The sequence below is a fragment of the Plecotus auritus genome (assembly GCF_963455305.1).
Source record: "Plecotus auritus genome assembly, chromosome: 8".
Lineage (NCBI taxonomy): Eukaryota > Metazoa > Chordata > Mammalia > Chiroptera > Vespertilionidae > Plecotus > Plecotus auritus.
In genome coordinates, this window is record NC_137782.1 from 26,503,981 (window position 1) to 26,530,744 (window position 26,764).

The following is a 26,764-nucleotide window of genomic DNA, read 5'->3' on the forward strand; positions in this document are numbered from 1 at the left end:
TGATGATCAAAATAGGAACCCTGAATTACTGAGCATTTACTCCCCAGGGAGCTAAGCTTTCTTTATTTATCAATCTCAAATACCCTCACAACATGAACCCTAAGAAATAGGGTTGGTTTTATACACAAGCCTGTTTTACAGATGAGGGCACTGAGGCCTAGAAACACTAAGTAATTTGCCAAATCCCTGATCCCTGATGGTGAAACAGGCAGTCTTACCCTGCACTCCTACTTGAGTTTATCTCCAGCATGTCAAATGAACTCAAAATGAGTCTGAGGCTTGCTGGGAGTAAGTGATAAAGATTTATTCAAGGGTCTTAATGGTTTCAAAACCTAAAACATGACTTGGGAATTCCCAGAATGTTATATATATATGTGTGTGTGTGTGTGTGTGTGTGTGTGTGTATGTGTATGTGTATATATATACATATATATATATGTGTATGTATATATATATATATATATATATATATATATATATATGTATTTTATTGATTTTATACAGAGAGGAAGGGAGAGGGATAGAGAGTTAGAAACATCGATGAGAGAGACGTCGATCAGCTGCCTCCTGCACACCCCCTACTGGGGATGTGCCCGCAACCAAGGTACATGCCCTTGACCAGGATCAAACCTGGGACCCTTGAGTCCGCAGGCCAACACTCTATCCACTAAGCCAAACCGGTCAGGGCGGTTTTTATTTTTTTAAAATATATTTTTATTGATTTCAGAGAGGAAGGGAGAGGGAGATAGAAACATCAGTGATGCCCTAGCTGGTTTGGCTCAGTGTATAGAGTGTCAGCCCGTGGACGGAAGGGTCCCAGGTTCGATTCTGATTAAGGGCTCATGCCCGGGTTACGGGCTCAGTCTCCAGTAGGGGGCGTGCAGGAGGCAGCTGATCCATGATTCTCATCCTTGAGGTTTCTATCGCTCCCTCTCCCTTCCTCTCTGAAATCAATAAAAATATATTAAACAAAAAAAAGAAACATCAGTGATGAAAGAGAATCATTGATCAGCTGCCTCCTGCACACCCCACACTGGGGATTAAGCCCGCAACCTCGGCATGTGCCCTGACCAGAAATGGAACCTGAGACCTCCTGGTTCATAGGCCGACGCTCAACCACTGAACCACACTGGCCAGGCCCAGCAGGTTTGAAGAAGAAAGAAAAGCTAAGAGTTCTTACAGTACAAGAAGAATTTGTCCTGCATCCTTAGCTGCTGGATTAGTCTGAGATGGTAATCCTCTAGATGGGTGATTTTCAACCTCTTTCATCTCATGGCACACAAAAACAAATTACTAAAATTCTGCGGCACACCAAAAAATAGAGTTTTTGCCGGTTTGACAAAAAAATAGGTATAATTTTGATTCATTCACATCAAACGGCTATGGTTGTGTTGGCTGTTGTCTTTTTTTTTTTTTAAATATATTTTATTGATTTTTTTTAACAGAGAAGAAGGAAGAGGGATAGAGAGTTAGAAACATCGATCAGCTGCCTCCTGCACACCCCCTACTGGGGATGTGCCCGCAACCAAGGTACATGCCCTTGACTGGAATCGAACCCGGGACCCTTGAGTCCGCAGGCAGACACTCTATCCCAGCCTTGGGCAAACTACGGCCCACGGGCCGGATCAGGCTGTTCTATCCGGTTCTCTTGCTCTCCCCTCCGCTCCTTTACTTTGAATTTATATTAGTTTACACAAACACTCCATCCATGCTTTTGTTCCGGCCCTCCGGTCCAGTTTAAGAACCCATTGTGGCCCTCGAGTCAAAAAGTTTGCCCACCCCTGCTCTATCCACTGAGCCAAACTGATTAGGGCTGTTGTCTCTTTTTTTTATTTGATAATCTAAGGGAAAAGAAGTCAGTGCCTCTGACTAATCAGGTATTGCCTGTTTTAAAAATTCTTGCGGCACAGCGGGTGAAAATCGCTGCTCTAGATGGTTGGTGGTCTGGATAAGGGGTGACAGGCCATCTGAAAAATGGATGTAATGTGGTCTGGCTCTGTGAACATTCTTAGTCCTTCAGGAGGTAAGCGGAGGACTATCTGGAGGTTTGATGTATATCCAGGTGCTGACACAGGACTGGAAAGTTCAAAAGTGAAAGTTTCTTGTCTAGTTAAAACCAAACAGAATTCTTCCCCTATGTGTCATCCTACTTGATCTTCGTAATTTACCAGCTTGACTGTAGTAACTCCACTTGTGTTTCTTCCCCCAAGGGTACTTGCAACTTGTTAGTGGGTCCTGGCAATTCAGTTACATCCAGGCTGGAGGGTCTCCCTGGAGTAGCTGGGTGGGTGACACTGTAATGCGGAGTCTCAGTAACTCCTGCCTGCTGGGTGGTGCGGTGCAAGCTTATGAAAATTGGCTCAATTCCTTAATCCTCTGAGGGAGGTGGGTTGGAGGGGATTCATTCATTTTTGCAGAAGAAACCAAATGACTGGATACATGGCAGATATTGTGACCATTCCAAAGAAGTAAGGTGCGGGCAGAGGGCAAATTAGGGGAGCAAATTTTGGAGTTGTCTGGCTTCACCTCTTCCTGATGTGTCTCCTCTGCCACTTTCCCAACGTGGGTAGGAAGGGCAGCTTTCTCTTTGCCTGCATCCCTTCTCCGGCTGTGAGTTTCCTCCAGGCTTGCTACTCAAGAGCCGTTTTGTGGACCATTTTATAGGAGAGGAAGGGGGCTGGGGAAGCACCGGAACAGAGGATCTATTAGAAATGCAGCTTCTCAGACCCCGCCCCAGACCTGCAGAATCAGAATCTACGTTTCCACAAAGTCGCCAGGGGAGTTGCAGGCATGTTAAAGTGTGAGAAGCGCTACTGCTAAGCATTTTGGCCCCAGCAGAGAGAAACAGGAAGCCTGGGAAGGTGGGGAGATTATAGAATGAAATGGACTGTTCCCTGCTCCTCCCCGCTCTCCCCTCCTCACCAGTTCCCAGCCCTCAGCTGGGATGTTAAAGCTCTGCCAGCACCCAGGTTTTCTCGGGAGCTCTCTCTCAAGGCTGTGAGGATGAGCCGACTGCCTCTCTGCAGCCCTTCTCATCCTCCTGAGCAGCCTGGTGGCTGGCACACAGGGGAGCGAGCCCTGTACTCATTTCCAACGTAAGGCCCAGCTGACTTGGGTGTGGGTGGAGCCAGTCTTCTCTCTCCAGATTTCTCCTGGTAAGTTGGGAGGTTTTAACTCAGGGGACATTTCATGACTCTAAAAATAACTTGTGTTTTCAGCTTTAAAAAATTCTTCTGGTTTGGAGCCAGACAATAATGAAGGCCTGGGGATGGGGCAGGAGTGGGGTGGAGGGACAAAGGAGGATATCTGTAAGACTTTCAACAATAAAAATAAATTAATTAGTTAAATTAAAAAACAATTCTGCTTAGCAGGCATCAAACAGTTCTACTAGATCCCTACTCCAACTCTGAGACTCTCTGTTCCTGGTCCCTCCCTCCTCCCTCGACCTCACTGCAGTATAATGGAAAGGTACCGTGTTTTCCCGAAAATAAGACAGTGTCTTATATTAATTTTTGCCCCCGAAGACACACTAGGTCTTATTTTCAGGGGATGTCTTATTTTTCCATGAAGAAGAATACGGTACACATTTATTGTTAAATGAAAATAAAGGAAATTTATTACCTGTATACGGTACGGTAGTATGGTAGTTGTCAACACAAACCAGACAAACTGTGAATCCCACAGTATCAAGAATTTACTCATTTATTCAATGACAATCATGTCATCATCTTCTGGAACATCATCATAACAATCCAATTCCTGAATTTCCTGGTGAATTTCTTGTGACTCCATTTCTTTCAGAATCAGTGGACCAAATCTCTCATGTTTCGCAATAGCACTGTCTTTAAATGAGTACTTCTTGTCAAGGTAGCCTGCTCGCAGTGCATTTGCAATGCAACTGTCAGTGATTTTTCTCCCATGAATTCTTCACCCAAGTCACAACTTCTTGCAGTTTAGGTTTCACAAAGATTCCACGCTGATTTCTCTCCATTCTATTTTCAATGTAGTCATTAATTTCCATGCGCAAATTGTCTTTGAATGGCTTGTTTATTGCAATATCAAGAGTCTGGAGATAGGCCGTCATTCCTGCGGGAATCATTATCTGATCTATTTTTCTTTTGTGAAGAAATGTCGTCATGTCTTTAGCGCGGTGAGCGCTGGCTGCATCCCAGACTAGCAGACCTCTTTGGCTCCCTCGCATAACAAGCGGCAGCATTAAATCGACCCACTTCCTTATACTGCTTGTGTGGCCCAGGCTTTTTCAGTTTCAAGAATAAAAACGCCCAAAACACGTTCAATCTTTTCCTTCTTGCCCTTAGAAATGATTAAAGGTGGGATTTTAGTGCCATCCAGACGAATTGCCAAAATACAGGAAACACGTGCACTTTTGTAAGCAGTGGAGGGAATGTACGCTAAGGAGGCACCCCGCTGTTCAATTGTTGTTTGAGATGATTGGCCCATAAACACTGCAGTTTCATCCATAGCAATCATGTTGGAAAGATTGTATTTAGAGAAGTCAGCATCATCAATAAAGGACTTGAATGCAAGTGCTCGCTTAATAACTTGAGTATCTTCCAACCTAAACAATGTTGTAGATCTTCTTAAAGACAGTTCACTTCGCGGAAGGAAATTATCCAGCCAGTGTTGTGATGCTTTGAAGTCTTCGGGGGCTATGTCAAACTGTGGTGCCATTGCAAGGGCAAATTCTTGAATCTGAGCCCTATTCACAACCAAAGCCTTTGCTCTCCTGTCAACAACCCATTCACAGATCAGGTCTTTCAGCTCGGAAAATAATGGTTGCCGACCTGATCCACACTTGCGCTTTTTAGAATTTCCCTTGTCCACTTGTTCAATGAGGTTACCATACTCTGCTCGCCATTTTCAGACCAATTGGATACTCAACATCTTCTCTTTGCAGAAAGCAGTAAGATTTGGGCCCCAAGAATCTTCTACGATTCCTTTCTTGTACTCCACGGAGTAGCTTTTTCTTTTTGCGCTCATTTCTAGGGGTAAAAAAAAAAAAAGGAATTGGGGTATCAAGGTGGGGGGAGGGGGATCACTCAAAATGACACAGGGGGGATCAGAGGGGGGAATCAAAATGGCACAGGAGAATCAGAAGGGGGATTACCATTTTAGTAACCCCTTTTGATCCTCCTGTGTCATTTTGATTGCCCCCTCTGATCCTCCTGTGTCATTTTAAGTGATCCCCCTCTCCCCACCCCTGTGCCACTGAACACCTTTACCAAACATCCCCCCTACCCCTTTAAGAGACATTTACCCCCTGGGGCCTGCCTGGGGACTGTCACTGGGCTTGCTGGGGCCTGGATCTGGGCTGGAGCAGGTTCTGCCACTGACTGAGAACCTTCAGTCATCATGAAGGTGGCCGCGAGCATCAGGTAGTGTCACCAGAGACAGACCAGCACTCACCACCTTCGCCGCGTCCCGTCCGCTCTAATCCTCCTGTTCTTCTACACTCATCTGCGAAAGTCTCCTCCTCTCTCCCGCCCCGGGCTCACCGCTCACTCCGACCTCCGCTCCGCCTCCACACAGCAGTGACGTCAGGACTCCGCGTAACGTCACTGGTTGCTAGACGCCAGTCGGGGCGGCCCTAGTGACCAGTTTACTGTAAATTAATTTTCATTCTGAGACAGAGCCTGGGGCCTTATTTTCGGGGGATGCCTTATATTCCACTCAGAAGGAAACATGTTAGTAGGTCTTATTTTCGGAGGATGTCTTATTTTCGGGGAAACACAGTAAATATTTGATCTGTCTAGGTTCCTGGCCCAGGCCTCATAAAAGTCTTGGAATTTACTGTCTTTTGTTTGGTAGTGAGATGACTCAATGGAAGGGCCTTAGATAGCTTCGGGATGAGGCATAAGAAAACCTACCCAGTGATTAGATTAGAACTTTCAATCCCCCCACCTCTGGTACTGAGATTGAGGTCAATCGGCAACAGCCAATGATTCAGTCAATGAAACATCAACAAGACCCCCTCCCTCCCACCACCACCGAACATCACAGGTGTGAAAAGCTTCCAGGTTCGGGAACACCCCAAGGTGCTATGGCATGACATACCCAGAGAGGGAGTGGAAGCTTGAGCCCTCCCTCCCCACCCTCCCCCTTGCCCTGTTGAATCATCAATCTCATAAAATTATGGCGAGCATTTAAATGATATATTTGTAAAATGTTTTGTACAAGTGCCTGACAGAGTAAACCCTCAATGAATGGCAGCTCTGATAACAGTAATAATAATACTATTAAAAATTAATAAGTTATTTAATTATTATTGATCATTATTCATTAATAACTGCAATGGAAAAAGACTTGGTATGAATTAGAAGAGTTTGGCTTCAGTAACTCTTGATGTTGCTGTGTGATCTTGGGCAAGTCGCTTCATCTCTCTGAGCCAGTTTCCTTCTTTGTAAAATATGGTGATGGTTTCTACCTTAAGAAATTCACGGGTTTGGGCATTTTTGAGGACTATGTTGATTATGGTACTGAAGTGTTTTGAACACTATAGAACAAAGCAACTTATTGAAAGTACATACAAGTAGGTTTTTAATACCATTGACTCCTGACTGCTTTTTAAATGTGCTGGCTGCTGCTTTTAAGAAAGGAACAAATTGCCCTGACTGGTTTGGCTCAGTGGATAGAGCGTCGGCCTGCGGACTGAAGGGTCCCGGGTTCGAGTCCGGTCGAGGGCATGTACCTTGGTTGCGGGCACATCCCCAGTAGAGAGTGTGCAGGAGGCAGCTGATCAATGTTTCTCTCTCATCGATGTTTCTAACTCTCTATGCCTCTCCCTTCCTCTCTGTAAAAAAATCAGTAAAATATATTAAAAAAAAAAAAAAAGAAAGAAAGGAACAAATAACATTTTCATGTATAGTGTCACCTCCTGGAAGTCATCTATGGGAAATCCCTCCAGTGCCTAAGGTGTGCCACAATTTCTCTTCCAAATGGGTCACAGTCTTCCTCGGGGGTAGCCTAAACCCCACTTGCTCCAGTGATAGGCCTCACCCTGGTCCACTACTGTACCCATCCCACCTTCTTCTTTATTTGACTCTCTGGTCTTTCAAAAGTGTGCACAGGAGGTGGAAGATATTACTGGTTTTCTTTGGGATTAAAGACACCCCTTCTTCAGCCATTAGGAACCACTCTTTATGGAAGCCCTACCTGCCCCCTGGTGGCAGTAGAAAGAAGTGCTACCTCCAACTGAGCCCGCATCCCATTCCCTTATGACCAGGATGATACATACTCATTTATTTATTCATTTATTTATTTTTATTTTAAAAATTTAAATTTTAAGAAAACAAGATGGCGGAATAGATAAGCACCTAAACTGCTGCCTCGCACAACAATTTCAAAACTACAACTAAAAGACAGAACGGACACCATCCAGAACCACAGGAAAGCTGGCTGAGTGAAAATTCTACAACTAGAAGGAAAGAGAAAAGCTCACAGAGAATTGGAGGTACAGCAAAGGGTCTTTGAGCGCGCAGAGAGGAAGGGCAGCTGAGAGCCTGGCTGACTTTCTCTGGCGGAAGGGGGAAGGAAGCCCCCGACCGCACTGAACCCCAGTTCTGACTGCACTAAACCCCAGTCCCAGGCAAAACCCCGTGGACCCAGGCTCATACAGGGGGAGTCTGGACTGTCAGGTAGAGAGAAAGGCACCCAGAGACTCGGAGACCAGGGGAGACCCGGGAGAGCCCCGGCAGGCAGGGTTCTGGAGGTGCGCGTGCCAGTGTGCACAAAGGCTGCGGAGGTTGCTTTCCCTAGCAGAAGGGAGTCCGAAGCTCCTGACTGCACTGAACCCCAGTTATGACTGCACTGAACCCCAGTTCCAGGCAAGCCCCTGGGGACCCACGCTCTTGTGGGGGGAGTCTGGACTCTCGGGCGGAGACTCGGGACCGGGAAGGCAGACGTCTAGAGGCGCGCGCAGGCGCGTGTGCGCAAGGGCAAGGCTGACTGGAAGCCAAGACTGTCTGCTCCGCCCTGAGACTCCACCCCATCCAAGCTGAGCACAGAGGCTATTGCAATTTGGCAAGTCTAATCCTATAAGGCTGTCTCCAGCACAGAAGTTCTCCCAGCGTAGACACAGCTGATCCTCACAGCCAACTGGCCCGGAGGTCAATTCTTCCCAGTGATACCAACAACAATCAAGACTTAATTACAACAAGGCTGTACACACAGTCCACAAAGGGGTGCACCAAGAGTGTCCACCTCAGGTTAACTGGGGAGGCCGACCCACTGGGCCATATAGGAAACCTAGCACACAAATCTACCTTACCAACTCAGGGAAGCAGTGAAAATGCGACGTCAAAGAAACAGATCACAAACGAAAGAAATGGAGGAAAACAAATGACTGGATATAGAATTCAAAACCACGGTTATAAGACTTTTCAAGAATATCCTAGAAAAGGTCGATAAATATAACGAGACCCTCGAAGGTATGAAAAAGGATCAACTAGAAATTAAACATACACTGACTGAAATAAAAAATATTATACAGAGACCCAACAACAGGCTAGAGGAACACAAGAATCAAGTCAAAGAATTGAAATACAAAGAAGCAAAAAACACTCAACCGAAAAAGCAAAAAAAATGCAAAAAGTTGAAGATAGTGTAAGAAGACTCTGGGACAACTTCAAGCGTACCAACATCAGAATTATGGGGGTGCCAGAAGAAGAGAGAGAGCAAGACACTGAAAACCTATTTGAAGAAATAATAACCGAAAACTTCCCCCACCTGGTGAAAGAAATAGACTTACAAGTCCAGGAAGCGCACAGAACCCCAAACAAAAGGAATCCAAAGAGGCCCACACCAAGACACATCATAATTAAAATGCCAAGAGCAAAAGACAAAGAGAGAATGCTAAAAGCAGCAAGAGAAAAACAGTTAATTACCTACAAGGGAGCACCCATACGATTGTCAGCTGATTTCTCAACAGAAACTATGCAGGCCAGACGGGAGTGGCAAGAAATTTTCAATGTGATGAATAGCAAGAACCTACAACCAAGATTACTCTACCCAGCAAAGCTATCATTCAGAATTGAAGGGCAGATAAAGAGCTTCACAGATAAGAAAAAGCTAAAGGAGTTCATCACCACCAAACCAGTATTATATGAAATACTGAAAGGTATTCTTAAAGAAGAGGAAGAAGAAAAAAGTAAAGATAAAAATTATGAACAACAAATACATATCTATCAACAAGTGAACCTAAAAATTAAGTGAATTAAAAACCTGAGGAACAGAATAATCTGGTGAATATAATAGAATCAGGGGCATAGAAAGGGAGTGGACTGATAATTCTCAGGTGGAAAGGGGTAGGGGGGGTTCAGGAAGAGACTGGACAAAAATCATACACCCATGGATGAGGACAGTGGGGGGGAGGTAAGGGCAGAAGGTGGGGTGGGAACCGGGTGGAGGGGAGCTATGGGGGGGAAAAGGAGAAACAATTGTAATAATCTGAATAAAGATTTATTTTTAAAAAATTTAAATTTTAATAAATACTCTTTTTTTACTCATAATGGGCAGCAAACCATGCACATTTTACTGAAGCAATATTTAATAGACACCTTTTTTAAAAAATAAATCTTTATTCAGATTATTACAATTGTTTCTTCTTTTTCCCCCCATAGCTCCCCTCCACCCGGTTCCCACCCCACCTTCTGCCCTTACCTCCCCCCCACTGTCCTCATCCATAGGTGTATGATTTTTGTCCAGTCTCTTCCTGACCCCCCCCTACCCCTTTCCCTCTGAGAATTATCAGTCCACTCCCTTTCTATGCCCCTGATTCTATTATATTCACCAGATTATTCTGTTCCTCAGGTTTTTAATTCACTTGATTTTTAGGTTCACTTGTTGGCAGATATGTATTTTTTTTAATAAATCTTTATTCAGATTATTACAATTGTTTCTCCTTTTCCCCCCCATAGCTCCCCTCCACCCGGTTCCCACCCCACCTTCTGCCCTTACCTCCTCACAACTGTCCTCATCCATAGGTGTATGATTTTTGTCCAGTCTCTTCCTGAACCCCCCAAACCCCTCTCCCCCTGAGAATTATCAGTCCACTCCCTTTCTATGCCCCTGATTCTATTATATTCACCAGATTATTCTGTTCCTCAGGTTTTTAATTCATTTGATTTTTAGGTTCACTTGTTGATAGATATGTATTTGTTGTTCATAATTTTTATCTTTACTTTTTTCTTCTTCCTCTTCTTTAAGAATACCTTTCAGCATTTCATATAATACTGGTTTGGTGGTGATGAACTCCTTTAGCTTTTTTTTATCTGTGAAGCTCTTTGTCTGCCCTTCAATTCTGAATGATAGCTTTGCTGGGTAGAGTAATCTTGGTTGTAGGTTCTTGCTATTCATCACATTGAAAATTTCTTGCCACTCCCGTCTGGCCTGCATAGTTTCTGTTGAGAAATCAGCTGACAGTCGTATGGGTGCTCCCTTGAAGGTAATTAACTGTTTTTCTCTTGCTGCTTTTAATATTCTCTCTTTGTCTTTTGCTCTTGGCATTTTAATTATGATGTGTCTTGGTGTGGTCCTTTTTGGATTTCTTTTGTTTGGGGTTCTGTGCGCTTCCTGGACTTGTAAGTCTATTTCTTTCACCAGGTGGGGGAAGTTTTTGGTCATTATTTCTTCAAATAGGTTTTCAGTATCTTGCTCTCTCTCTTCTTCTGGCACCCCCAAAATTCTGATGTTGGTACATTTGAAGTTGTCCCAGAGTCTTCTTACCTATCTTCAACTTTTTGGATTTTTTTTTTTTTTTTTTTTTTTTTTTTGCTTTTTGCTTTTTCAGTTGAGTGTTTTTTGCTTCTTTGTATTTCAATTCTTTGACTTGATTCTTGTGTTCCTCTAGCCTGTTGTTGGGTCTCTGTATAATATTTTTTATTTCAGTCAGTATATGTTTAATTTCTAGTTGGTCCTTTTTCATATCTTCGAGGGTCTCATTATATTTATCAGCCTTTTCTAGGATGTTCTTGAAAAGCCTTATAACCGTGGTTTTGAATTCTATATCCAGTCGTTTGTTTTCCTCCATTTCTTTCGTTTGTGTTCTGTGTCTTTCACGCCACATTTTCATTGCTTCCCTGAGTTGGTAGGGTAGATTTGTGTGCTAGGTTTCCTATATGGCCAAGTGGGTCGGCCTCCCCAGTTAACCTGAAGTGGACACTCTTGGTGCACCCCTTTGTGGACTGTGTGTACAGCCTTGTTGTAGTTAAGTCTTGATTGTTGTTGGTATCACTGGGAGGAATTGACCTCCAGGCCAGTTGGCTGTAAAGATCCGCTGTGTCTATGCTAGGAGAAGTTCGGTGCTGGAGACAGCCTTATAGGATTAGACTTGCCAAATTGCAATAGCCTCTGTGCTCAAGCTTGGATGGGGTGGAGTCTCAGGGCGGAGCAGACAGTCTTGGCTTCCAGTCAGCCTTGCCCTTGTGCGAACTCGCCTTCAGACCTCTGCCTTCCCCTGCTCCCAAGTCTCCGCCCGAGAGTCCAGACTCCTCCCACAAGAACGTGGGTCCCCAGGGGCTCGCCTGGAACTGGGGTTCAATGCAGTCAGAACTGGGGCTCAGCACAGTCAGGAGCCTCTGACTCCCTTCCACTAGGGAAAGCCTGTGGCAACCTCCACAGCCTTTGTGCACACTGGCACGCATGCGCCTTCAGACCTCTGCCTTCCCCGACTCCCGAGTCTCCGCCCGAGAGTCCAGACTCCCCCCACAAGAGTGTGGGTCCCAGGAGCTCGCCTGGAACTGGGGTTCAGTGCAGTCAGAACTGGGGCTCAGTGCAGTAAGGAGCCTCTGACTCCCTTCCACTAGGGAAAGCCTGTGGCAACCTCCACAGCCTTTGTGCGCACTGGCACGCGCACCTTCAGACCTCTGCCTTCCCCGGCTCCAGTGTCTCCGCCCGAGAGTCCAGACTCCCCCCCGTAAGAGCGTGGGTCCCCAGGGGCTCGCCTGGAACTGGGGTTCAGTGCAGTCAGAACTGGGGTTCAGTGCGGTAGGGGGCTTCCTTCCCTCTTCCGCCAGAGAAAGTCAGCCAGGCTCTCAGCCGCCCTTCCTCTCTGCGCGCACAAAGACCCTTTGCCGTACCTCCAATTCTCTGTGAGCTTTTCTCTTTCCTTCTAGTTATAGAATTTCCACTCGGCCAGCTTTCCTGTGGTTCTGGATGGTGTCCGTTCTGTCTTTTAGTTGTAGTTTTGAAATTGTTGTGCGAGGCAGTTTAGGCGCTTACCTATGCCGCCATCTTGGTTTCTCTCTGTAGATATGTATTTGTTGTTCATAATTTTTATCTTTACTTTTTTCTTCTTCCTCTTCTTTAAGAATACCTTTCAGCATTTAATATAATACTGGTTTGGTGGTGATGAACTCCTTTAGCTTTTTCTTATCTGTGAAGCTCTTTATCTGCCCTTCAATTCTGAATGATAGCTTTGCTGGGTAGAGTAATCTTGGTTGTAGGTTCTTGCTATTCATCACTTTGAATATTTCTTGCCACTCCCATCTGGCCTGCATAGTTTCTGTTGAGAAATCAGCTGACAATCGTATGGGTGCTCCCTTGTAGGTAACTAACTGTTTTTCTCTTGCTGCTTTTAATATTCTCTCTTTGTCTTTTGCTCTTGGCATTTTAATTATGATGTGTCTTGGTGTGGGCCTCTTTGGATTCCTTTTGTTTGGGGTTCTGTGCGCTTCCTGGACTTGTAAGTCTATTTCTTTCACCAGGTGGGGGAAGTTTTCAGTCATTATTTCTTCCAATAGATTTTCAGTATCTTGCTCTCTCTCTTCTTCTGGAACCCCCATAATTCTGATGTTGGTACGCTTGAAGTTGTCCCAGAGGCTTCTTACACTATCTTCAACTTTTTGCATTTTTTTTTCTTTTTGCTTTTTCGGTTGAGTGTTTTTTGCTTCTTTGTATTTCAATTCTTTGACTTGATTCTTGTGTTCCTCTAGCCTGTTGTTGGGTCTCTGTATAATATTTTTTATTTCAGTCAGTGTATGTTTAATTTCTAGTTGGTCCTTTTTCATACCTTCGAGGGTCTCGTTATATTTATCGACCTTTTCTAGGATATTCTTGAAAAGCCTTATAACCGTGGTTTTGAGTTCTATATCCAGTCGTTTGTTTTCCTCCATTTCTTTCGTTTGTGATCTGTTTCTTTGACACCGCATTTTCACTGCTTCCCTGAGTTGGTAGGGTAGATTTGTGTGCTAGGTTTCCAATATGGCCCAGTGGGTCGGCCTCCCCAGTTAACCTGAAGTGGACACTCTTGGTGCACCCCTTTGTGGACTGTGTGTACAGCCTTGTTGTAGTTAAGTCTTGATTGTTGTTGGTATCACTGGGAGGAATTGACCTCCAGGCCAGTTGGCTGTAAAGATCTGCTGTGTCTATGCTGGGAGAAGTTCAGTGCTGGAGACAGCCTTATAGGATTAGACTTGCCAAATTGCAATAGCCTCTGTGCTCAGCTTGGATGGGGTGGAGTCTCAGGGCAGAGCAGACAGTCTTGGTTTCCAGTCAGCCTTGCCCTTGCGCACGCACGCCTGCGCGTGTCTCTAGACCTCTGCCTTCCCCGGCTCCTGAGTCTCCGCCAGAGAGTCCAGATTCCCCCCACAAGAGCGTGGGTCCCCAGGGGCTTGCCTGGAACTGGGGTTCACTGCAGTCAGAACTGGGGCTCAGTGTAGTCAGGAGCTTCTGACTCCTTTCCACTAGGGAAAGCCTGTGGCAACCTCCGCAGCCTTTGTGCACACTGGCACGCGTGCGTCTCCAGACCTCTGACTTCTCCGGCTCCCGAGTCTCCACCCGAGAGTCCAGATCCCCCCCCGTAAAAGCGCGGGTCCTAGGGGCTCGCCTGGAACTGGGGTTCAGTGCAGTCAGAACTGGGGTTCAGTGCAGTCAGGAGCTTCGGACTTCCTTCTGCTAGGGAAAGCCTGTGGCAACCTCCACTGCCTTTGTGCACACTGTCTCGCGCGCCTCCAGATGCCTGCCTGCCTGGGCTCCCCCGGGTCTCCCCCGGGTCTCCGAGTCTCCGGGTGCCTTTCTCTCTACCTGACAGTCCAGACTCCCCCTGTATGAGCCTGGGTCCACGGGGTTTCACCCGGGACTGGGGTTCAGTGTAGTCAGAACTGGGGTTCAGTGCGGTCGGGGGCTTCCTTCCCCCTTCCGCCAGAGAAAGTCAGCCAGGCTCTCAGCCGCCCTTCCTCTCTGCACGCACAAAGACCCTTTGCCATACCTCCAATTCTCTGTGAGCTTTTCTCTTTCCTTCTAGTTGTAGAATTTTCACTCAGCCAGCTTTCCTGTGGTTCTGGATGGTGTCCGTTCTGTCTTTTAGTTGTAGTTTTGAAATTGTTATGCAAGGCAGCAGCTTAGGTGCTTACCTGTGCCGCCATCTTGGTTTCTCAATAGACACCTTTTTTATTTTCTGCATCACAACTATAAAAATGTCTTGAACAGTTCCATTTAATGGTTTATAACATGCAACTGCATGATATTTTTCAGTTTATCTGGGATGTAATTAATATTTCCTAGCTGTCAGTTTCTACCACCTCTGAAAAGATCTAGATGTGTGAAAAAAAGACTGTCCCCCATACAAAAGTGTCTATGTCAAGAGCTTTAGCCTCTTTTTCAACACTCAGTCCCTAGATGATTGTATGGATAGATCTTACACATCATTTGGATCTCAGCACAAATGTCAATTCTTCAGAGAGCACTTTCCCGGCCCCCTCCACCCCTAACTTACTGACATGAGCTGGCTTTAATTTTTTTTACAGTATTTATTGATAGTTTCTATTTAGTAATTTATTTGCTTATTTTCCTCACTAGAGAATATACTCCAAGGGCAGATACCTTGTTCATCTGGTTTACCTCTGTTATGGTGATCTATTGTGCATAATGAACCATCCCAAAACTGGTGGCTTAGAACACTTTGTTATTACCTTTTGTGGTCTTGTGGGTTGACTTGGATCAGCGCGGTTCTGAATGAGGTTGGGTCAGATAGTGGCTGAAGCTACAGTCATCAGAAGGCTTGACTGAGCCCTAGCTGGTTTGGCTCAGTGGATAGAGTGTTGGCCTGTGGATTGGGGGTTCGATTCCAGTCAAGGGCATGTATCTCAGTTGCGGGCTCGGTCCCCAGTAGGGGGCATGCAGGAGGCAGCCGATCAATGATTCTCTCTCATCATTGATATTTCTATCTCTCTCTCTCTCTCCCTTCCTCTCTGAAATCAATAAAATTTTTTTTTTTTTTTTAAAAGAAGGCTTGATTGAGCTAGACGTCCATGCTCCCTCACAAGACTAGCATTTGGTGCTGGCTGTTGGCTGGGAGCTTAGTTGGGATTGTCCACTGGAGCACTCCCATGTGGCTATATGTGGAAAATGGATGGAATAGATGGAAGAGGGGCCAACATAATACTTGGACAAGGCAAGCATGATGGAAATTGTGAGAAGTGGATTCTGGAAGTAATTACATATTTAAAGCCACAGTCAATAGGGTTAGCAGATAGATTTCTGTGGGCTATGACAGAAAGGGAGGAGTTGTGGATGGCTATATGGCTTTTGGCCTGGGCACCTGGGAAAATCAAGTTGCCATCTATGAGATGGAAGAAGCATGGTAAGGAGGAATCAAGAATCTGATTTTGAGATGTTATGTTTGGGATGCAGGTTAGACATCCAAGTGAGGATATGCAATAGAATGGCGGTAGGAAGGATATGGGGGTGCATGTGATCATTCAGCCTTGAGGTAACAAAAGCCTGTGCTGCAGAGAAGCCAACAGATGGGGGTGAGAATGTTCAGAAGGAAGGTTGGACGTGGTGACGTTGGACAGAGGAAGTGTCAACAGTGATGCTGCGGTTATGAACCTCTTGCCCTAAATAATAGGGCAGGAGCTTTAGCTGGTCTTACTGATAAAGGTGTTGAGTTTAAGAAGATGAGACACCCAGGTGGAAATGCTCTACCCCAGGCAATGTGCAAAGCCAACAACTAGGGTGAAAAAAAAAAGAATGGAAAAAGATTGAGTGTTGTAGACTCAGGAGCGGAGTGGAAAATGACATGTACTGAGCACCTACTGTGTGCCAGGCACATTGCAAGTGCCTTACACTCATAATTGCAGATAGGCTTTCAAAGGTGCCCACTGGGATGGCATCATCATCCTATTTTACGTGCAAGAAACTGAGGCTCAGACAAGGTATGGGGATTGCTGGGTACCTCAGAGGACAAATGTGGCAGAAAGTATCTTGATGTGGTGGTAAAAGTCTGTGAGTAACTCTGAGAGAGGTAATCTCTGAGAATGGTGTAATATAACAGAACAATACCCAGCATCACTTACTTAGCACATATTATGTGACAAGTGCACATGGATCTTCATCTTGAAACCTCACAACGACTTTGGGAAGTTTTATTCCCATTTTAAAGACCAAAAAGTTGAAGCTCAGACCCGTAATCTCTTCTCCGAGGTCACATAACCAATAATGGCAGGAGTTAGGAGTCAAATTCAAGACTCTTTGATGCCAAAGACTGTCCTCTAAAAGAGGTTTGGAAGCTGTGCCCTCAAACCCTAGAGATCGCAAAGGGGACTCAGGTCCTTCAAATAGGGAAGCTCTGCTTTTAATGTTTTGTGTTTTTTTTGTTGTTGTTGTTGTTGTTTGTTTTTTGTGGGGTTTTTTTTTTTTGCACTGAAACTATGTGGGAAAATAATTTTTGTGTAAAGAATTTGGCTTGTGTCATGAAGACCTTAACTGTGAGTTGAGGTGTGGGGTGAGGGCTGAGAAAAGGCCATTGGATTTGGAAATGAGAAACTTGGTGGTGACCTGGGTATAGACAGTTAGATCTCATTGATTGCTAGCAACAGAAACTAATTATGGCTACTATAAGCAGAAAAGGAATTTGTGAGAATGGTGTGGGAATCTATTCTCCCTTCCTTAAGTTCGCCTCTATTGGATTCTTGCAACTAGCAGAGTTGGAGGGAAGGCTAAAAGAGCCCGACTTGGAAAAAATGGTAAACAGGGCAAAACAGAGTCTTCCCAGGGCACCTCTGAATGAGTGAAGTACATTTTCAGGTCTTTAGTCATTCAGTGCTCAAGGTTGAAAATCCTGGGAGAGCATCTGTTTGGCCAGTCTTTGTCTGGTGATAGGGCAAGCACTTTGATCACCATGTCCTGCAGCCTCACCTGTCCTGGGTAGAGGAAGAATACTGTTATCAGAAAAAGTACAAACAGATGCTAAGAAACAAAACAATAAAATAGCTAATATACTCAGAGAGATAGTTTTCTGTGGAGTAAAAGGAGTTTGTGTGGATCCAATGGCTCAAGAGGATGAGGCCCCTTGTACAGTTAAAGACACTCTGGTCCTGGGAATTTTTGAAATCTTCAAGGTTAACTTGTTTATAGTCATCTTAGAGTGGGTGTGTCTATATCTGACTAATATCACCTTCCATTGTAAACCTTTCTTGCCTTCTTATTTCCTTTCCTCCTTTTCTTCCCTGATAAATATTATTTTATGGTCATGAAGTCATGTCCAAAATCTTTGATGCATCATCAGTGCTAACCTCAGATGTGTGTATATAATATTGAAATCATTGTGACCACATGACTACAAGCATTTGGCAAGCGTCTTCCTTCTGGTTTACTGGCTGTGTTTCCTCCAGTAAATCACTTTCATAACTGAATTTCAGTTTCTTCACTTGTAATCTATAATAATAAAAGCATAATATGCTAATTAGACTGGACGTCCTTCTGAACGAAGCTGGGGCTGCAAGGGCTGAGCCCCTTGCATGAATTTTGTGCATCGGGCCTCTAGTACAGTAATAACAATACTTAATTCATAAGACTGTTAAGTAAATATTAGCTACCTTTAACAGAGTACTTACTATTCAACTACCCCAGAGGTCACAATTTAAACATCCTCCAGACCAGGCAAGTAATGTGAATGGAAGTAGCTAGAGTGAGGGTGAGGGTATGTGAGACAATAAGGAATAGTGGAGAGTGTAGGAAAGTGGAAAGAAGTCTCCCTCATAAAGTGAACCAGCTGGAATGCAAGTTCTCAGGTTCTACCTGTCAAAGTAAAAAAGAGTCTGAAGGCTTTGCTAGAAATAACTGATAAAGATTTATTCAAGAGTCTTGGGGTTTGCAAACTGGAAACATAACTAGGAAAAGACCCAGAAGCGTTCCAAAGAAGAAAGAAAAGTTAAGAGTTCTTATAGTAAAAAGTACATTCTTGGGAATAATCAGTCCTCCAGTCCTAGACTGATTCACGATAGTTATCGGCTAGATGCCAGGCGGTGTCTGGTCATGCCCAGTGATCTGGACAATGGATGTCAGGTAGTCTGCATATGTGAGTCCATCAGAGGGTAATCAGAGGGCTATCTGGAGGTTTGATATATAACCAGGCATTGATGCAGAACTGGAAAGTTCAAAAGTTTACATTCCCAGGCTCATTAAAGCAAGAATGGAATAGTTTTCTCATATCTCAGCCTACTTGATTTTGGTAATATAGCAGCTTGACTCCATTTTATTTCTTTACTCTATTACTCACATCCCAGACCTACCAAATCAAAACACAGATCTCCAAATCTGTTTTAACAAGCTCTCCAAGTGGTTCTGATATTCGCTCAAATTTGAGACCCACTTATTGCAACATAGGACTGTAAGACTATGTCGCCAGATCTTTCTTTTACTTTTTCCAAGAGAAGCTAGAAATTTATTTTTATGTGAAATCCCCTGCTTTCAAATCTTGGCTATGAATTCAAATTTAAAAAATATATGGTGGGGATAACAATAGATATGGTTTAGCCAGATTTGCAACCTCTGGTTTATGTTTTTCCCCTTTAATCCTTAAAATAAGATGTAGGAAGAAGATGTAGATCCAAAAAGCGAAGTGTCGCTCTAAGTTAATAGCCAGGAAGTGGCCAGCCTCTGACTTGGCCCTAAATGTATTTGGTTCTAAAGCCTCTGCCCTTTTTACTTTTTATGTAGAAGAGAAAATATAGAAAATATATGAATGACCCTAGCACAGAGACTAGCATCACAAAAGCGAAACATCTTTTGCATGCCACTGGCCATTGACTGATGAGAATTTCTTCTCCATCCTCTGCCCCACCCTATCCCTTCAGCCTCAGGCTAATCCTCATTCCTGCAAAAGAGAGTCAATCTTGGGGAGGTGGGGGGAGCCCATGAGGACTGGGGAGTGGTGAGGTCGGGCAGTTTCCTGGCTCAAGGAGCTGGGTAGGTGCCCGAAAAAAGCTGTGGACAGCAGTGCCTAAGGCTGAAATGCCCAGTAGCCAGCTGGGTCCACAGGCTAAAACCAGCTGCTCACCAGAGTCCTCTGTGTTCCTTAGACTGAGTTTCAGGAGCTCACCCAGCGGGTGCCCCCACCTGGCTCCTGCTTCATTGCTGTTGACTTCTCTGAACTCAGAGTAAACAATCCTTGCCCCTCCCAATGAAGGCATGTTTCTAGTCCCAAGGCTGGCATGGGCAGTTGGGGGTTGGGGGAGACATTCTCAGCCTTATCCATCTGAGGAGACAGTGCTGGAAGTGAGCCCTGCTCACCTGTCCTCCCAGTGGTCACAGCCCCTGACCCCCTATAGCCTTCAGCAGCAAAGCCTCCTGGGACTTACAGAATCTCAGATTGTTGGAGTAGGGATATTGGAAGGCACTTCTTGTTGAACTCCCAGGGTAACTCTGTCTTGGCATTTGCTTGGCATATTCTAACGCTTGGTATATACTTACTAGAGTCCTTAGTAACAGTAGATACCATTTACCCATTGTGTATCAGGGGTGGGTATCTATGCCCATCACGTGGATCTAGCCCTCAATGAGTACCCAGGGGTCCCATATCAGGAACATCACATTCATGTTCTCATTGCACTCTGATATTACTGACATCTTTGTAGATGACAAAATGGCAGCTCAGAACAAGGGAGTGCTTCATTCAAGGCCCCTCAGCTGGAAAATGGGGAACGGTGTCAACCCTAGACCCTCTCACCTCAGGCCAATGCAGGACGTTTCCTTGGATTCCTTTCTCTAAAACAAGTGTCTTGCCGCATATGTGTCACACAGTGGGCACCTGGAGAGTATTTATGACGGAATGGGAAAAAGAAGGGCTCGGACAGAAGGAGACCTGGATTCAAAACCTTGTTTCTATAGCATTACATGGGAGCTTTCGGGGAGGGTCTAAGCCACCGGACACCCAGTTCATCTGTCATATACAGCTGATGACAATCACAGCTCTCTATTCATAGGTTTGCTGGGACTCCATGAAACAATGAGACAGAGCCTGGCTTAGTCAGCGGCTACATGGCTGGTGTGGGAAAGAGGAAGAAATACAGCCCCAAACTGCTGGAGACGGTTCACCACGATGGTTCACCTTTGAATAGGCGGTTCACCTTTGTGGGCCTCAGTTTCTTGTGTCAAATGGGTTCATTTATTCATAACAATTGCTTTTTTCCCTAGCCCTCACTATGTGCTCTCTATCACTACACTGGAGCTCATCACTAATCCCTGACCCCAAATCTAACCACTGAATCCCCAGGCTCTACAGTGTCTTTGTGGGTCCTGCCCTCTCCCCCTCCCCCTCTGACCCAGGATCTTAGAATGGGAACCCAAGAGTCTTGGGCCGGGCCCTTTCCTCTCACGGCGCACCCCTCAGGTCCCAGGAGGGAGGAGGGGAAGGGGAAGTGGACAACGGTCCGGCTGCAGCTGGTCAGCTGCGCCTACCTGGAAGCTGATTAGGTTCCTGGTTCCCACCGGGGCCAAGAGTGACACCTGATCCCAGGGGATTGTGAAACGGCAGGAGGTGGCCGCCCGCCTGCGGTGCGGAGCAGCTCCCCCTTGCCGGCTCGGCCCCGCCCCTGCCCCCCGCCCTCCCCGCCCCCCCGCGCGCCATTAAATCCCCCCAACCCGGCGACCGCGGCTCTCACCTGCACCCTGCCGGGCGCAGCACCATGACTACCTGCCGCTACGGTCTGCTCGCCGCCCTCCTCCTGGGCCTGCTGCTCCGCTTTGCCGCGGTCACAGGTGAGAGGGCAGGGAGAGGCCGGCGCCCGGAGGGCCGGGCCAGGAAGGCCAGGGGAGCCGCAGAGGCGTAGCCTCTCTGCGGGCTGGAGAAGTAGAGGTTCCTGGGGCGGAAGTGGGGAGACCCAGGAAGACGAAAAATTGGGGATCCCTGGTGCTTAAGGTGGTGACCCTTGTAGTTTAGGCTGTGGGGCCAAAGTACGGTGGGCGGGGAGAGGCTTTGTGCTGCAGGCGAGACTGTGTCCGGAGGGGACCCTCTGCCTAGACACCGATGGCTCCTAGACTGTCAGCCGTGTGGGGGGTGGGGGGGAGGGGGGTGTGAGGGGGCGTAGAGTGGTCCCCTGAGGATAGAGGGTTCTGGGGCCAAGGCTTAGGTAACTCCTGTACTCTCCGGTGCTGGGAACCCCTGGCTTGGAAGTGGGGTTTGCTGAAGGCTGTAAGGGGAGTGCCTAGGGCCAGAGGCTGAGAATTCCTTGAAGCTTGAGATTTGGGGTCCCCGGAGCAGGAGGTGGGCATTCTCTGGGCCCGGCTCCGGTCTCCCCCTGACCGTCCTCACGTCCCCTCCCAGGCACAGAAGCAAAGACGGGCGTGTGCCCCAAGCTGAAGGAGGAGCTGAACTGCACGCAGGAGTGCAGCTCGGATGGAGAGTGCGCCGACAACCTCAAGTGCTGCCAGGAGGGCTGCGCCTCGGTCTGCCTGCTGCCCAATGGTAACTCCGGCTGACCCGCGGGGCGGGGCGCAGGGAGGAGGCGGGAGCGGCCGGGTTCCAGGAAGGGGGACGCTCGGGGACCCGGGGACCCCTGGCAAAGCCGAGGCGGATGGAACCAGATCGGCCCGCGCTCGCTCCTCTTGACCCGGGGGGAACAAAGGCAGCGTCGCTGAGGCGCGACGCAAGACGGGGTGCCCCCCCTCCTGTCTGTATTCCAGTCTCTGGTGCGTGACGGGCTTCCGGGCACGCACAGCAGGGCCGTTGTTCGGAGCTGGCTAGCCAGCTGGTTCCAAGGCCTGGGGCGCTCATCCCTCCAGGGGCTCCCAGCCTCGGGAGTCTTCCCAGATGATTCTCCAGGCAGGAGGCAATCGTACAGATCTAGGAAAGAGAAAGTTCTCGCCCAGCTCACATCGCCAGCCCTTGCCTCAGCAGCAGGCATAGCCAGGGGGTTCACCGTTTGCTCCCCTGGTTTGAAGAAAGTTGGGACTCTTCCCTGAGCATGCCTCCCCCTTCCTCCTCTTTAAAACGACCTCCTCCACTGTAGGGATGGAGGGAGAGAATGTGAGAAAGCTGGGGTGCTCCACTAGGCCAGGCACTCCCATCGGAGCCGGAGTGGCATTAGGCTGCATGGAATCCAAGCTTCTGGGTTTTCACCGGGAAAAACTGAGATCTAGAAGCGGGGCTCTGACCTGGGGTACCCACTGTTGTGATTACAAGTCCTTATCCAGAATACTTTGTTACTTCTCCAAAGTGCCAGCAGGGGCTGGGAAGTTTTGTAATTAGAGACCTCAGACACTTATGATCAGGGAGGTGGGAGGCAGAGAAAGGACTAGCCCATGGGGCAGCTTCTGGGTCTGGAGGCCTTTAATCCAGGCCAGAGGGAGGAGGAGCAGGAGAGCTGGAGGCCAGGAGAGGAAGCTAGAGGCAGACAGACAGGTGAGAGAGGTGGATCCCCCTCCCCCCCACCCCCGCCACACACACACAAAAAAGACCAAAAACCAAAAACACCAAGAAGTCTCTGCTGTTAGGGGGAGTCTGAGATGGACAGACTGAGGCAGGCAGAGGGCCCCCAGCTAGGTGGCCTCCTGAACTAGAATCCTGATTCTGCCACCTGCTAGTTGTGTGATCCTGAGCGAGTCACTTCCTCTCCAAGCCTGTTTTCTGGTGTCTCGCTCAAATTTTATAGGAGTGACATGAAGGCTAAATTAAGTAATATGTGTAAAATGCCTTATTAGAGAGTAGATACTCTACACACAGTGCCTTGTTTGTCAGTAAACTGCTGGGCAGCTGGGTATCCAGAGCCCCAGCCTTTTCCACAGGAATGGATTTCTCTGTGCTAGGAAGTCGGCCGCTCCTGTCCTCTGCACCCAGTCCTGTGCCTGTGGGTGACATTTGGCTGGGCTTGCTCCTGGGGCTTCTGGAAGTGAGCCGAGTTCCCTTCTCCTTGACCCAGGAAATGGAGCATAGGGTGTGTGTGTGTGTGTGTGTGTGTGTGAGAGAGAGAGAGAGAGAGAGAGAGAGAGAGAGAGAGAGAGAGAGAGAACACGGATATTGGAAGGCTGGGCTCAGGCCTTGGTTTTACTTGTGACCAGCAGTGTGGTGTTGAGTGGTGCCTTCACATCTCTGTGCCTCATTCTCTTCATCTGTGATAGGAACGTGGTTAGAAATATCCCCTACAGAGGAGATATTTGACATGAGGATGAAAGAAGATAATGCATTTACTTTACACAAAGAGCATTGTAAGTGGCATATCTCTGCAGCCTTAGCTGTGTGTGTGTGTGTGTGTGTGTGTGTGTGTGCGTGCGCGCGCGCGCATGTGTGATATGGAGAATGCTTGGCTGTGTGTGGATGAGGAGTGTGCATGGGGGAGTCATGGAGTGTGTACCAGGTATGTGGGAGTGAGTAAAGAGATTGTGACCGCACTTTACAGTTTACAAAGCAGCACAGTGCAGGGCACACAGATTCTGAAGCCAGATTCCTGGCTTTCAAAATCTGCTTCTACCCTTAAGCAAATTACTTAACCTCTTGGTGCCTCGGTTTTCTCTCGTCTGTAACGTGAGGAAATAGTAACAATGCCTGTCCTCTTCTTTTAGGACTATTGTGAGGATTAGATGAGTCAATGCACATAAATGCTTCCTACCTCCCCAGGGGCTCCTAAGATCCAGCTGCTGGACATTAACTACACGAGTTAATGCACATAAATGCTTAGAATGACACCTGACACACAGAAGGAGCTAAGAAAATGTGAACTGTTCTAGTTACTCATTACAATTATTGTTGTTGCAAAGGAGTTTGCCTTTTCAGAGAGAATTAACCAGGTGTATATTGCCCCAGTTGCTTTCACAGTAAGCCCGTGGTGTGGGCAGCACTGTTCTCCTGTGGCACCTGAAGTACTGGGCCTCTGGGGAATTTCTGGCCCTAGGCTACAAAGTTAGGAAAAGGCAGAGCTGGGACTCTGAGGTCCTGCGATTCTGAAACCAATGGTGGAGGGAGTTTGAGGGGGAGGGGTTTGCGGGTGATCTTTCCAGGGTGTGGGGCGGTGGGAGGTCAGGCTGGGGGTAAGTGTTTATCTCCTGGCACATCCCTCTGCCCACTTCCCCTTACTCCTTTTTCTATGAAGAAAAGCCTGGCTCCTGCCCCAAGGTGGACTTACCCTTGACCCCACTTGGCCTCTGCCGGGACCAGTGCCAGGTGGACAGCGAGTGTCCTGACCAGATGAAATGCTGCCTCAATGGCTGCGGGAAGGTGTCCTGCGTCACACCCGTCTTCTGAGGTATGTGGATGGGAGGGAGGAAGTGCCCTTATGTGATGACACCTGCAGGAGGTGGAGAAGGAGGACCCAGGGGAACCAGCTTTCATCCACTCAACAGATGTTTCTTAAGCATCTGTTATGTGCTCTCTTCTGCTGGTGGTGCTGCGGGTTCTTCATGGATGACCAAACCAGACATAAATTCCTCTCTGATGGGGTTTATAAGCTAGCAGACAATAATCAAAATAAGCAAACACATTCTGTAGAATGTTAGAGCGAGATGAGTGCCATGGATGAAAAGGAAACCGAAGGGGGATAAGGAGCACTGGGGTGGGAGCGGGGTGAGCAGGGAGCAGGGTTACCATTTTCTCACACCAGACAGGCAGGGGTGGGAGAGCCTAAAGGACACCTGGGAGAGTGTTCCAGCAGAGGTGCAAGAGCAGGAGCTGTGTGGATAGCAGTGTAGGGAGGAGAGGGTCAGAGAGGGAGTGGGTAAGCCAGCAGCTTGTTAGGGGCCTGACAAGCCATCGTAAGGGCTTTGGTCTTGACCCAGGTATGTTGGGCCATTGGAAATGGACATGCTCCGACTTAGATTTGAAAGGCTTGCTCTGGCGGCAGTGTGGAGAACACTGCAGGGGCAGCAGCGGAAGCAAGGGAGGTGGGTGGGGAGAGAGCAGCTAGGAGGCTTCTGCAAGATGCCAGGTGGGAGATGACAGACCAGGGGAGATCAATGGCTGGGTTTGGGACATACGTGAAGGTAGATGGGATAGTATTTGCTAATGAATTGGGCTGTGAGGGCAAGAGTTTCTCCTTCATTTCCTTAACACAGCACTTAAGTCAACAGCTGGAGGAGCAGCTGGATCTTAGGAGCCCCTGGGGAGGTAGGAAGATCTTGGCATGACCAGTGGGAAGCAGGAGAGTTGGTACTTTTGCCAAGAAGCTTGGTTTTTTTAGGACGAACATGGTAGAGATCAGTGTACTTCCTCAAATGTGTGTCTGTGTGTGTTGAGCCCTTCTGTAGCAGGCGGGGCTGTATTCGGCCGCCTCTAAAAGAAAAGGTTGAGGAGCCTCTCTGTCCCCATGTATAACTAAAAATAAAACATTAAGTCCTAAAGTAAACGTGAGGAAGTAACGCAAAACAAAACGCGGAGACACGCTCAGCCAGCTGATTGGGTGAGCCAGCCCTCGCCACCAGCTCTGTGCCAGGCGCTGGGGCAGAAGGTAACTGTTGTCCTTCCTCACAGAGCTCGCAGCCGCTTGGCTGGTGTGGACAGATGGACAGACACTCCCAGCGCTGCTGTGGAGGGAAGGGCAGGGTGCAGCGGGAACAGGAGGAAAACCTGACCTGGGTCGGATTGGGAAGAGGATTCGAGCGAACTTCCCAGAGGGGTGGTGACCCTGAGCCAGTCCTAAAGGACGAGTGGAAGGTGGGCGGCCTGGTGAAGTGCAGGGAGGAGGCTGCTGCGGGCAGAGGCCACAGGATGAGCAAGAACCAGGGAGTGCCCTGTGGTTGAAATCTCATTGTTGATCTGCTGCTTCTGACAGGCTCTCAGCCAAGGGACTGGGGGGTCACAATGGAACCCAGAGAGGGGGATGGACAAGCCCAAGGTCCCATGGCTACTACTTCAAGGCATGACCTTCAGTGCCGGAGCCCAGAGCACTCCAGTGACTCCAGCCCTCTCTTACCTCCTTGAGTGCCAATAGCATGGCCAGGCTTTTGAGTCAGGAAGACACAGGTTCCAATTTCAGCTCTGACACTTAACTAGCCTTTCATCTCCCTGAGCTGCAATTATTTTACTTATAAAATGGGATAAATATTAGTCTGATGAACCCACAGAAGGGAGGCAAGGTGGAGCTTCCTGGTGGTGGAGGGACTCAGGGGGATAAATGACCATGGCTCCTCAGGAAGGCCATGTGTGTCTGAGGAATGGCCTGAAGCAGAAGAGGTGAGTGCAGGACCCGCAGAGAAGTACAGGCAGAGCCCAGGGCCTCAAGAAGGTGAAGTGTGTGTGTGGGAGGGTGGGGGTGGGTGGGGGCGGGGCAGGGAGGTATGGCGGCGTGAGGAAAGCTTTGGTCCAGAACTGAAGCTGCAGTACTCTCATCTAGTATTGTGGATATTGTTGTTGATGGTTTTATTATGATTCTCTCCCTCCAGTTTCAGCCACCACAGCCTGAGGAATGAGGGAGTGGAAGTTTCTACCTGGCTCCGTCTGGCTCCAGCCCAGCTGCCCTCCCTTCTTTCTGGCCTCTGCACTCCCTCCTGTGCTGACCACAGTTTCTCTTTCCAACCAATAAAGTGACCACTTCCAGCA

General features: G+C 47.5%; 1 protein-coding gene across 1 annotated transcript; it reads left to right on the plus strand.

Moving 5' to 3' along the window:
- The first annotated feature begins 2,984 nt into the window (after positions 1-2,984).
- Positions 2,985-26,764, plus strand: WFDC2 (WAP four-disulfide core domain 2). Its single transcript, XM_080684103.1, has 5 exons — positions 2,985-3,155; positions 20,223-20,997; positions 21,563-21,703; positions 24,324-24,476; positions 26,608-26,764. Exons 2-4 carry the CDS (start codon positions 20,925-20,927, stop codon positions 24,473-24,475), a joined length of 366 nt encoding a protein of 121 aa, XP_080540229.1. The 5' UTR covers positions 2,985-3,155; positions 20,223-20,924; the 3' UTR covers position 24,476; positions 26,608-26,764.

Bases quoted from the DNA above. Each gene is read 5' to 3' on its own strand.
- WFDC2 (XM_080684103.1), top strand. From the start codon at position 20,925: ATGACTACCTGCCGCTACGGTCTGCTCGCCGCCCTCCTCCTGGGCCTG. The intron at 20,998-21,562 runs GTGAGAGGGCAG...GTCCCCTCCCAG, and splicing joins CCGCTTTGCCGCGGTCACAG to GCACAGAAGCAAAGACGGGC. The intron at 21,704-24,323 runs GTAACTCCGGCT...TTTTCTATGAAG, and splicing joins GGTCTGCCTGCTGCCCAATG to AAAAGCCTGGCTCCTGCCCC.